Raw genomic sequence first — 13,783 nt, 5'->3', positions numbered from 1 at the left:
CTCACAAACCAAATGAATGAACACATCAAATCCAGTTATATGTGAAGTCTTGGCTCAACTATGTTCATATTCAAAGAGAGCTGTATGTGCTTTTAATAAATGATGCTTTTTCTGTGATAATGATGATTCTTGATGATCATAAAATTCATAAACATACCGATATCTGTCAGATTTAAAAATGAGGACTGCCTGATTCCCCGTGGCCAGCGTAAACATTGACGCAATTGTCAGCTGCTCAATCGGGCCAGTGCTGCATCACGAAGCATGTGTTTTTAAAGGGTTAGTTCACCCAAAAATGAAAATTAAGTCATTAATTACTCACCCCCATGCTGTACCAACCTCGTAAGACCTTCGTTCGTCTTCGAAACACAAATGAAGACATTTTTGATTAAATTTGAGAGCTGGATCACTGCTACACATGGCTCCTAAGGGATTGAAACTTGACGGTCCAGAAAGTCAATGAAGAAAATGTTTAAATATTCCATGTGACAGTGGCTCAACGATAAGTTTATCAAGCGACGAGAATACTTTTTGTGCGGAAATAAAACAAAAATAACGACTTTATTCGACTATTCCTTTTCTTCCTCCTGGGCCTGAGACGAGACTTCAAGAGATTTCCACGACGCATGCGCGAGAACTGAACAAGAAGTAGTAGAAAAATAACGTAGTTCTCGCGCATGCGTCGTGGAAATCTCTTGAACTCTCGTCTCAGACCCAGAAGGAAGAAATGGAGTAGTTGAATAAACTCGTTATTTTTGTTTGTTTTTCGCACAAAAAGTATTCTCGTCGCTTGATAAACTTATAGTTGAGCCACTGTTGTCACATGAAATATTTAAACATTTTCTTCATTGACTTTCTGGGCCGTCAAGTTTCAATCCTTTAGGCAGCCTATAGGCTGATTCTAGCGAAACGTTCGCTCATATAAAAAAACAAAAAAACAAAGTTTAAGTTTTATAAGCTCAAATGGTCGCCTTGTTCTGTTCTGTGATGCGCATTCATGACTCTCCTGTTCGAACTCGTTCATCAAAATGAATGAATCTTTTTCCGAGTCATTTGGTTCAATCAACGAACGAAACGAACCAATTGACTCGGAAAAAGATTTGTTCATTTTGATAAACAGGAGAGTCACAAACGTGCATCGCAGTACAGAGCAAGTCGAGCATTTGAGCTTATAAAACTTAAACTTTGTTATGTTTTTTTTTTTTTGAATGAGCGATCGTTTCGCTTGATAAGACCCTTATTCATCATCTGGAATCGTTTAAAGCCCTTTGAACAGTTTGCAGTTTGCACTGAAACTCTCTTTTGGACCTTGAACCGTTTGGTTGACATTGAAGTCCATTATATGGAGAAAAATGCTGGAATGTTTTCATCAAAAACCTTAATTTCTTTTCGACTGAAGAAAGAAAGACTTGGACATCTTGAATGACATGGGGGTGAGTAAATTATCAGCAAAAGTTTTTTCAAAAGTGAACAACTCCTTTAAGTAGGTATTATTTCATTTAAAGAAATTAATTAATACTTTTATTTAGTATGCATTAAATTCATCAAAAGTGGCAGTAAAACATAATGTTACAAAAGATTTTAAATAAATGCTGTTCTTTTGCACTTTCTAATTCTCTGAATATTTCACAATATTACAATTTTTACTGTATTTGTGATCAAAAACATGCAGCCTTGGTTAGACTATAGCATAATGAACAGAAATGTATATAGCCTTCAGTCAAATTCCAAATTGGTTACAAGCTCATGTAGTAGCCTACTATGATTTACAAAGTAACTGCCAAACATTATCAATATCCACAGAGATGCAACACTGGATGTCATCATAGATCCGAACCTTGATGAATGAAAAAAACACTATATGACACGCCTAATCATGTCACCGCAGTTTCTGAACGAACCAATCAGAGCGAGCGTGTTCCCTCTAAAGCTGTGGCATGAAAACATTACGAGCTGGCCGAGATAGCACAATCCGCTAATTAAAAACATTCCCCGGGTGTCTATCCCGCCACCGTCGTTGGAATTAAACGACTATGATATCTCACAACACACCCAGGTCCCGCTCTCTGGTTTCCACAGCAACAAAGAGAGCAATAAACTCCAGCGAATAGATTTTATGCCAGAGTCTCCCACCCAACACAACTATATATCGCTGTGTTTCTTGAATAAAGATTCCCTCGGTGGCTTTCATTAGCTGGAAGGGGTCTGCAGAGATTCACACCACCGTGTACACAATGTCAAATATTAGAGTTTATCGTGTGTGTGTGTGTGTGTGTGTTTGAAGGCGTGGGTGGTATTTCCTTCCACGCATCAGTGTGTGTGTGTGTGTGTGTATGTGTTTGTGTGGATGCACTCTGTCAGCTTCGGTTCCCTCACACACACATATACACACACACACACACGGTGGGTCGTGATCAGAGCGATGTAAGAGGATGAACATGGGCTTGGTGATTCAGCAGACATGCTACAATCAAATAGTGCATCATCTCAACATTACACCAGATTATCATGTCATATTCCAGAGCCCTGAATGCATTGTATTTCATTTTGGATAATAAATAGTGTATAAACAGTGTCATACATCACAGGAGAGCCACGGGAAGTCTCACAGTATGAACTGGTGCATGCAGAGGGAATGCAAACCTGTCATCACTTTCCCTCCTGACCTGCAGTGCCGGAGCTCCAATGCTTTGATTTACATACTCAAGCTTTTAGCAAATTAATTAGTCCTGACGATAGATCTGATGCTGACTATATCTACAACAATGGAAAACTGGCAAGCCCAAAACACACTCTAACCTTTAAAAGAGAAATACATTTTTTTTTTATAAATTAATTGAAAACACACATATGCAAACTATTTACATTAAAAAATGTAATATATATATATATATATATATATATATATATATATATATGTTTTACAAAATGCATAAAGCTTGCATAGCTAATATAAGGTATTTGCTGTTAAATAAACTGATTTTCAAAATGTCCATTTTTAAATGTTATAATATTAAAGCACTGTAAAACTGCTTTGAAACTATAGCCTATGTATTGCAAAAAGTTCTATACAAACAAACAAACTTGAATTAAAATTTATATGTATATATATATATATATATATATATATATATATATAAGCTTGGATATTTAAGTTCAGTATAATTTCACTTAAATGACAATTCATAGGTAATCTTCATTGCCATTTAAGTGAAACTACTGAACTTAAGTATACAAACTTAATAAAAATTATCATTCTAGAAGAAATTTTCAAATGGCACTTAGAGGCTTTTGCATCTGAACTATTCATATATATATATATATATATATATATATATATATATACGTCATGATGCCTGAAGTTAACATTTTAGGATAGTTAGGATAATTAAAAAAATGAATGAACTCAAACCTGTTGATGTTTAAAGTTACTATGTGAATAATAAAACATCTGGTTTAGTGTGCAGACACTTGAAGGAAACTCGAGCATCTCCTAAAGCACAGCAACAACACCATGAAGAACATGTTCAACATGTTCAACAGCACAAAGCACTAAAATGCATTGTCCCGCCATTCACATCTGCCTTTTATATGAGATGAACATTTAACTAATGTAAATGTAAAGCCATTTTTAGCTAAATGTAATGACCATACATAATGAAATATATAAGATCCCTGCAGAGAATCTGATTTGCAATCTATATCTCATCTCCTTCTTCATGCATGAGACACTTTGAGCTCCATATTATTAAAGTTATTCATAATTCAACACTCCACAGGGTTTCTCTATCTCTTACGGCCTGTTGAAGAGCACATACATCATATCCGAACACAATCTTTGATAATACTCGAGTCTCTGCCAACAGTTCTGGACCTCGATGAACAGTCTTCGACTCGGGTGTTACTGTAGCTAAACAACAAACCCTCTGCTCAAGAAGTATAACTACAAGCAGAGAAGATCCAGTAGGGAAGAAAATCACTAATTGTTTCTCAGAGACAGCAAGTTTCAGAAGAGATATGATATGATATATACTTACAATTTTAATGATTTACTTGTGTAATTAATTATATGTAATGTATACTGTTTATCATAGAATATCTTCCAAACCCAAGTGATATATATATATATATATATTAGGGCTGTGCAACGATTAATCGCGATTAAACGCATCCAAAATAAAAGTTTGTGTTTACATAATATATGTGAGTGTACTGTGTATAATTATTTTGTATATATAAAAAAAATCACACACATGCATTTATATATTTAAGAAAAATGTTATGTATAAAAAATTTAAATTATGTATATATATATATATATATATATATATATATATATACAGTATTTACATGCAAATATTTTTTAAATATATACATGCATGTGTGATTTTTTTATATATTCACTTCATATATACAAAATAATTATACACACTACACATACATATTTTACGTAAACACAAACTTTTATTTTGGACACGTTTAATCGCGATTAATTGTTGCCCAGCCCTAATATATATATATATATATATATATATATATATATATATATACATATATAAAAACCAATTTTATAATTTTATTTCTAGGTATGAGTTGTTATTACACTAAATGTAAAAAAAAAATAATTGTAAATAAAACAAAGATTGTTAGTGTATCTTTAACAAGAAAATACTATTTCTGTCTTTCCAATTATTTTATGTTTAATTCAACATGTCACTTGCTGTTTCAATTTAAATAATTTCTGAAATTTACTACACATTTCTGATTAAATTCTACAGCATTTTTTATTATGACTATTTTCAAAAATTTAAATATATTAAATACAAAAAATGCATATATTTTAATTTTTGAAAAACTAATTTTGTAGCTAAAATTTATATGCATACAGTAGAAATTTGTCAGCAAATTCTTCCAAGACCAAATTATAAGAGCTACACTAATTTTACAAATTTATTCTCAATTTTAAATTGAAATTTGAAACAAATGTGCATCTTGCCCTGACATAAACTTTTGCGTCCAAAATCACAAGAGATAAAGTGTCTTAAATGAAGCGCTCACACCGCTGTTCATCACGTCACGCGTGTGTCATCGTACCGTAAGGGTTGCGTCTGAACGCTGGTGAGCCCCTCCTCCTGCACAGGTCTCTCCTCAGACCACTCTCCCCCTGCACCCCCGAATTTCAGGTGCCGGAGCTCTTCGGGCTGGACGGCGTTGTACCAGTTCTGCGGCCCGCCGTCGGGCGTCATCACCGGACTGAGAGCCTCCTCCTCACCCTGACCGACCCCCTGCGCGTTCTTCACCATGTTCACCGCGTTCACCGGCAGCTGGAGCAACTTCTGCATGGTGGTCATCCTCAACGTGTGGTCTGAAAACTACTTTTGCACCTGTTTAGATCCTCTGAGGCACCTGTAGATGATTCTTGAGGAGTCAAGTCCTCTCTCACACACACACACACACACACCTGTAGATTCAGTCTCTAAAGCAACAGTAGACTGAAAAGCTCCCCAGTACAAGCACGTAACAATCCTCAGGTCTGGTCTTCAGCTGTGTCCATCAAGCAGATGTGGAGGCTTGAAAGCGCCCTGCGTCTTTCGTCTTTCGCGTGAGGAGACGAGAAGGGAGGCGACAGTAAAAGCTGTTCTCATCCTGCTCAGAGCCGACTGATGTTGCACACACTGCTCTGATGGTTGAGCAGAGCTAAACCCCGCCCACTAACACATAACCCCTCCCCCACCCCTCTCTCTCTCCTTTCATTCACACCATCGCTCTTTCCCAGCTCTCTGGCACATTTTTCTGTCCCTCGTCCTCTTTTCCGTCGTATTTTCTGCAACGGCCGACTGCCTCTCCCTGTGATATGACTCAGCTAGAAACGCTGCTCTGAGAAAGGCTTTTCACAGGAAAACCCCCTCCTTGGGATGTTGAAACGCACAACCACTGTATTATTATTTGCTTTGAATGCTAAATGAACCATCAGTGCAGACATTCACACATATAGACATTCATGTTGTCTTGAGCGTGACACTATAGCCTTCACATTTTAGTTTTTTTGACTCATTATTTGATCCATTTGACAACGGTTAACTTTTTTTTTTACACAAAATTGTAAATAACACGTTTTGCGGCAAATAATTCAACTGGATGCTACTTGATGTAAAACCAGCACAAAATGATGTGACAACAATATCGGATACTATTATTTACAGGTGCATAATGTGATACCTTTTCACTTACTATTTTTTTACACTATGAAGTCTGTATTTTCTTCGCAGGAGATAGTTAGCAGTATGCTAGAACTGCATATCAAACATAGCGTCTGTCTAGCACAAATAGGTTTAAAACATAATCTAACTGAGTTCATGAAACTAAACCATACTGAATTAAACTAAATCAGACTGATTTGCTTATTTTATTCATGTTCCTTCTGTATGTTACAGTTTGATTCATTTGAATCAGTATGACTCAGTTGCATTCACTGAAATTCATTTATTACAGTAAAGAGTTTCATTCTGTCCAGTTCAGTTCAATTCAAATGATTCAGTTTGATTCACTGACATTCTGTCTGATACAGTTAATTCAATTAAAAATTCAGTCAGATTTTGTTGTATTCTGCCCGATTCAGTTTGGTTTCATTCTGTCTGATAAAGAATTATTCACTTTCATTCTGCTCAGTGCAGTTTGAGTAATTTGAATCCATCTAATTTAATTATATTCAGTTTCATTTTATCCGATACAGTTTGACCAAATCGATTCACTGTCATTTTGTACAGTTTGATTCATTTGAATCAGTCTGAATCAGGTCGAATCACTTTCATTCTGTCTGATACAGTTTGATCAAATCGATTCACTGTCATTCTGTACAGTTTGATTCAGTTGAATCAGATCAAATCACTTTCCTTCTGTCTGATACAGTTTGATCAAATCAATTCACTGTCATTCTGTACAGTTTGATTCATGTGAATCAGTCTGAATCAGACCAAATCACTTTCATTCTGTCTGATACAGTTTGATCAAATCGATTCACTGTCATTCTGTACAGTTTGATTCATGTGAATCAGTCTGAATCAGATCAAATCACTTTCATTCTGTCTGATACAGTTTGATCAAATCGATTCACTGTCATTCTGTACAGTTTGATTCAGTTGAATCAGATCAAATCACTTTCCTTCTGTCTGATACAGTTTGATCAAATCAATTCACTGTCATTCTGTACAGTTTGATTCATGTGAATCAGTCTGAATCAGATCAAATCACTTTCATTCTGTCTGATACAGTTTGATCAAATCGATTCACTGTCATACCGTCCAATACAGTTTGATTCACGTGGCGTTTCTGAGCCCTGAAAAACATGGAGAAGGCAAGAGCCGAATTCACAGTCACACGCAGAATTCACACTGCAGTGCTAAAATCCACTGACCTCTAAAGAGACATTCTCCGGCATCAGAAACCCAAAATCTCTCTAAACTCGCACACAGCAATCTCATGAATATTTGAGCGTGATTCCCTATAGATTAGCGTCTCTGCTTCTCTGTTAATTCAGCTGTTAACGCAGCAGAGACAGAGAACTGTACAGTAGCAGATCAGAGGGGCGTGTTGCCAAGGCAACAGCATATGAGGATCACTCGTGTTTACCGTGGAACCAGTCGAACTGCCATTACACACACACACACACACACACACACACACAAACACACACGGGCGAATCTGCGACAGCAGATCAGAAATTAGAAAGTGATGATTATGCAGAGAGAAAAATATATGTCAGCCTCTGTCACGTTTATGGCTCATTCGCAATGAAGACGGCTTGAAACGCATTCACAGTACATTTTATGGCCATGGGGAGTGTAAAATGTGATAAAATGCTGTTCAACTATTGGTTAAAGGAGTAGTTCACTTTTAAAAAAACTTTTGCTGATAATTTGCTCACCCCCATGTCATCCAAGATGTTCATGTCATTCTTTCTTCAGTCGAAAAGAAATGGTTTTTGATGAAAACATTCCAGGATTTTCTCCATATAATGGACTTCATTGGGAACCAAACGGTTCAAGGTCCAAATGAGAGTTTTATTGCAGCTTCAAAGGGCTTTAAACGACACCAGGGTCTTATCTAGCGAAACGATCAAGTTTTATAAGCACAAATGGTCGCCTTGCTCTGTTCTGAAATGAGCGTTCGTGACTACTACTCATCAAAATGAACAAATCTTTTTTTCGACTCATGAATCGAAGGGTCCTAGATAAGACCCTTATTCATCGTCTGGTGTTGTTTAAAGCCCTTTGAAGCTGCACTGAAACTCTCATTTGGACCTTGAACCGTTTGGTTCCCATTGAAGTCCATTATATAAAGAAAATCCTGGAATGTTTTCATCAAAAGCCTTAATTTCGTTTAAGGAAGAAAGACGTGGACATCTTGGATTACATGGGGGTGAGCAAATTATCAGCAAAAGTTTTTTTTTAAAGTGAACTACTCCTTTAATACTAGTATTATGGCCTTGATGACATCATCAGAACAGGTTTGAGAAGTGAAGAAAATGATTACCGGTATACTGATAAACGATTTCTATTTATAATAACATGCACTGCTGAATTAACAATATACGACTAAAAACAGAAAGTAAAAACTCATCCTGCTGTTCTATATCTTCTTTCTCAGACACACAATGTGGTGTTATAGCGCCCCCTGGTGGAATCAGTGCTGTGTGTGCACCAACATTTTACTTCACTATTTCTCTAGTTTGGGGTCAGTATTTTTTTTTTTAAATGAATACTTTTATTCTGATTAGATGCATTACAATGATAAAAAAATACATTCATAATGTTACAAAAGCTTTCTATTTCAAATAAATGCTTTCTCATCCTGAATCCTGAAAGTTATAAAATATGATGCAGCACAACTGTTTTCAACAATGATGATGATCAGAAATGTTTCTTAAGCAGCAAATCATCATATTAGAGTGATTTCTGATTCTGGAGGATCATGTGACACTGAAGACTGCGTAATGATGATGAAAATTCAGCTTTAACAGGAATAAATTACATTTTAAAAGATATTCAAATAGAAAACAGTTATTTTAAATTGTACTTAAAATTGAAATAATCTTTCACAATAGCACTGTTAACGGATCAGATACATGTTAGATCATTTTGATTATAAACGCAGCCTTTGTGGACTTAACATTAAAAACTCACCGATCAGTGGATAATATATAAAAAAGAAAAGATATAATTTGAACGTCATTTCACACACATTATTTTAAGCACTATGAGGAGTAAAGCATTAGTAAAGTTAGGTTTGTTGACATGTGATTTATCTATATATTCAAATGAACTCAAACATACTGCCATAAAAGTAATGAAGTGAAAATGTGTGCGTCTGCTTCCCTCTACTGTCTGAGAGAGGAATGACATGAACTAAACAGTGTTATTTTAGCATTCTTCATATTCTATAATATTTGTACATTTTCATTTTTTATTTTAATTTTACTATACATTTTAGTAATTTTGTCCTTTTTACGTTTTTTTTTATTTCAGTTTTAGTTTCAACTGTAGTAATTCATTTTTATTTCAGCTTTATTTTCATTACCGAAAAAAATATTTTTAATGGTTTTCATTTTAGTGTTAGTTAATGATAACAACACTGGATCCAAGCATCAAAAACACACTGGATAAACAATAAAACAGACATTTCAAGCTGCAAACAATCACTGAAACCATCAGCTACAGGAAGAGCCTGTCACATGGCCTCAGCTGAAACAGACCAGAGCCTTGATCTTCCGCACATTATCAATCTCAGTTAAAGGGGTAGTTCACTTTGAAATTAATTTTTGATATGTTTTAGCTTACCTCAAGGGCATCCAAGATGTAGGCGTCTTTGTTTCCACAGTAGTTTCAATTTTGATATTTTTAGGTCAAACCGTTCTTGTCTGTCATATAATGGAGGTCTATGGTCACCACCTCAAAGAGCATCCACAGGGTCCAAATTAAACATGATTTAATGACTCATAAATGTAAATACACATTGATGGCCTAAGACACGAAACAAGCAGTTTGTGGAAGAATGCGAACAGTATTTATATCGTTTTTACCTCTTGTAACCGTGTCTTGGGCCATCAATGTGTACTTACATTTACGAGTCATTAAATCATGTTTAATTTGGACTTCTCTGTGAATGCTCTTTGAGGTGGTGACCATAGACCTCCATTATATGACTGACACACAAGAACGGTTTGACCTAAAAATATCAAAATTGAAAATACTGCGGAAACAAAGACACCTACATCTTGGATGCCCTTGAGTTATGCTAAAACATATCAAACATTATTTTCAAAGTGAACTACCCCTTTAAATAGTTCACCAGATTTAAACAACAGTTTCACATTTGTAATTTTGTGCTTCCAATTGTGGTGCTACAGGTAAAGAATGAATAAACAGGGTATTATCACACATTATTAGTGTGGAAACATGGACAAAAACTACTCTGAGTTATCTCAGTGAACATTTTTGTTTCCCAGAATGTTCTGGGAATGTCAGTTTATGCTTGTAAAACTTGAATAAAGCATTAGAGAATGTTCTGCTTGACATTAACAACCACCAAGCCTCCAAATGCGGGTTGAAATTTATACATAGCCTTTAAGTGTTGTCAAAAAAATAGATTTTTCGATACTATCAATACCGAAATGTCTGAAACGCTCCCAATACTCATTTCCCACAGAATAGATAGGATACCAGCTGCTCTCTCGCTCATCTCTCCGAAACCCACCTCTTCTCACTCACTCATTTCATTTGTTCCGGATGAATATTCTTGCTGTTGCAGGGCTTGAATTTCAGCGCGAGATTGCACGTATTGCGCACTCGTTCCCACAGATTTTGTGCTCACACCCAAAGTGTGGCACATAAAGCCGTCTCTCAGCACTAAATTGGGTTCGTTTTCGCTGCTTATTGCACTTAAACAGTCCAATACACACACAAAATAATGCCAAAATGGCGGTCTTGACGACAGAGAAAGCAAACACATGTGTAACAGTGTAATGGATCCGTGTGTCAGGTCTTAAAGTGACAGCAGCCTAAAACATGCTGCAAAATTATGAGATAAAATTAAAAATATCTGTATGGCAGTTTTTCCCTATGGTATTATCGATTTCGAAATTGTGGCCAGCGAAAATGCTAAGTGGCTAGTACCTTTGGAAAACCACTAGCCACAGTGACTGGAAAGCTAAAAAGGTCATGTGAAAAAATAAAATCTGCGCAATGTGGGGTAATGTTACTTTTTTGTTAAAACAAAAAAACAAACTAACAGAGAACGTTCCCAGAAAAAAACGCTCTGTGTTTATGGAAATTCTAACCATGGGTAAACGTGGTAAATCCCAACAGAAACAGATGTAGACGAAGAGCTGTGCTAGACTAGAGAACGATGCTAGCAAGGCTAAACCTGAAGGATAGCGAGAGAATGAGGATCACAGGGCTATATTTAAACTGTAAAAACAACGACAAACCGTAGCCATACAAATATTAAATACAAAAAGCAATCAATTCAACAAAAAAACGACTAATACAGGCACACTGAAGTGTGAAGCAGCACAGTAGTCATCATATGGGACCTGAGCGCTGTCCACAGACCGGTGCTGAAACACAAACCCACGAATAACATACACATACACACACACATACACACTCCGTTCACGCGAATTCATCTCACACTTAATCGTGTTTATCATCTCTTTGTTTTTCCACAGGATTCATTCGTTCATCCGCGCATGCGCACCTCGCCCTGTCTGAGATTTTCTGTACGTTAAACGCTTCGGTGGGCCGCTCCCGGTGGCGAGCGTTCCCCGCGCGCACAGTCGGTGTGTCTCACCTCTTGTAGTCGGAGGAGAAGATGCCCCCGCTGGCCGGGTCGTGTCCGTACTCGGGCTCGCCGGAGGAGCCTCCTTTCTCATCGCTGAACGCGGAGCTCGCGGACATCTCTGCTGCTGATGATACGGAGCGGCGGGGAGCGAAACTGAGTCACGTGACCCTTTACGCGGTGCTGCTGAAGCGGACAGGGCCGGGGGCGCGCGCATGCGTGGGCGAGCACCTCTATGCTCGTCCCTGCTCATAACAGCCCCCCAGTTGCGATGAAAGCATTTATTTGGTTTGATTTGATTTACAAACGACAGAAAAATATTTTATCTAGCTATAGAATCTTATTTTTTGTGTGAGAAAGATTTATTGAGGAATCACTTTTGAACTAAATAATTAAAATACTTTATTTAATCTTATTTTATGTCCTCAGGTATCCTAAATGTATAAACACATACAAACCAAAAGAGAATAACAACTGCATTTTGAGAAAGATTTAATGATGACTGACATTGAAACAACATAAAAATACTAATAGTGTTTTTCTCTTTTATTTAGTCAAAATAAATTAGATCATTAATCTGGTAACAAAATACTTTGAGTTTATATATATCAAATCAATTTCCTTGTATTAACTCAAACTCTTAAATTTCCATGAACCTAAAATTTTAAGGCAACCAGATAACTTACTTTTTTAAGTTTGACCAACCAGAATGTTTAGTGTCGGTGTGATTTGATTTATGTTTTAAGGTTTGTTTTCTAACCACCAGGTGGCGGCAGCGCTCCATCAAATTATATTTATACACAATATATTTGCACTGTTGGGGACAAATTTGACCAATATGTAATGAAGAGACAAAGACTGAAAATAGTAGCATGACATCATTCTACAAAGACCGTCATAGAAACAGACCAATAGAAAATAATTGTAGGGAGAGTCTGTCCTGTTGGACGTTTGAAGAAAACAAAAAGGTCAAAACGTGGTCAAAAGATCATCAGCCTGTCTGAATCAACAGAAAACTTTTTTCTGGTCATTCATCAAATAAATTACTGTAAAGCGAGTCTTTTCTGATATTTCTTTCAAGTTTTAATATAGGCCTACTTTGATGCTCTAATGAGAACTGAAAGTAGCCAGCTGTAGTCATCCAAAAACAGATTTATATATATATATATATATATATATATATATATATATATAAATCTTTCTTCTGTCAGATATAGTGAGAGGGAACACACAATATTTTCTTGGATTCAGGAGAATACACAATACATCTGCTTAAAATCTCCATGAAATCAAAATGGACAGTTCTTATACTTTTATGGTTAGTTTTATTATAAATTATTTATCTGCGCACATTCAATCTTTTTTGTTCATATGCCCTCATAATCTTTTATCAAATCTTAAAAATTCCCCTCCCTCTTGCAATCTATTGTCTTCTGTCATAAGGGCGGGGCAAACTGTCACTCATATGAGATCGACCAATGGCAAACCACAACCAATTAATTAAATACAGATGAACAAAATAAAGTCCTGCCCCACATTTGTTCTTGTTGGAGATGCCGATTCAGTCGGATTTCTCACAATCTTTTATCTTTGTAGTTCTCAACTTCTGTTTTATGATGGCTAAGATACAATGTTTTTGAAAGCAAAAAAAAAAAAATTGAAATCTCTTCTGTTAACTAATGATGCATTTATTTGTTTAAAAATACAGTAAACCAATATTGTGAAATATTACACTTTAAAATGACTTTTCTCTTTGTATATATTTTAAAATTTTCAAGGGGTGGAGATGGGTAGGATTAGTGGTAGGGTTAGGGATCAGGAGGCAGAGATTAGGGGTGGGGTTAGGGTTAAAGGGGCGGAGATGGGTTGGATTAGGGGTGGGGTTAGGGATCAGGAGGCAGAAATGGGTAGGATTAGGGGTGGGGTCAGTGATCAGGGGGCGGAGATG

At 36.3% G+C, this 13,783-nt stretch overlaps 1 protein-coding gene across 8 annotated transcripts in view; it reads right to left on the bottom strand.

Annotated features, from left to right (window-relative positions):
- Window positions 1–12,006, bottom strand: part of ap3b2 (adaptor related protein complex 3 subunit beta 2) — a 45,786-nt gene extending 33,780 nt beyond the window's left edge. For 3 of the 8 annotated variants that reach the window (XM_039669543.2, XM_089127455.1, XM_039669544.2), the window contains exon 1: window positions 11,848–12,005. In XM_039669543.2, the coding sequence (XP_039525477.2) occupies window positions 11,848–11,954 (107 nt within the window). In that variant the 5' untranslated portion in view covers window positions 11,955–12,005. Of the gene's footprint in view, window positions 1–5,094; window positions 5,441–10,752; window positions 10,772–11,847 lie in introns of those variants that run through there. The other 5 variants (XM_039669540.2, XM_089127453.1, XM_089127454.1 and 2 more) reach the window with 4 other exon arrangements.
- Window positions 12,007–13,783: the final 1,777 nt, after the last annotated feature.

This window comes from Pimephales promelas, chromosome 25, assembly GCF_988280905.1.
Source record: "Pimephales promelas chromosome 25, fPimPro1.hap1.1, whole genome shotgun sequence".
NCBI classification, from domain to species: domain Eukaryota; kingdom Metazoa; phylum Chordata; class Actinopteri; order Cypriniformes; family Leuciscidae; genus Pimephales; species Pimephales promelas.
The sequence above is the reverse complement of the archived record's forward strand: the minus strand, read 5'-3'. Positions and strand labels throughout refer to the sequence as shown.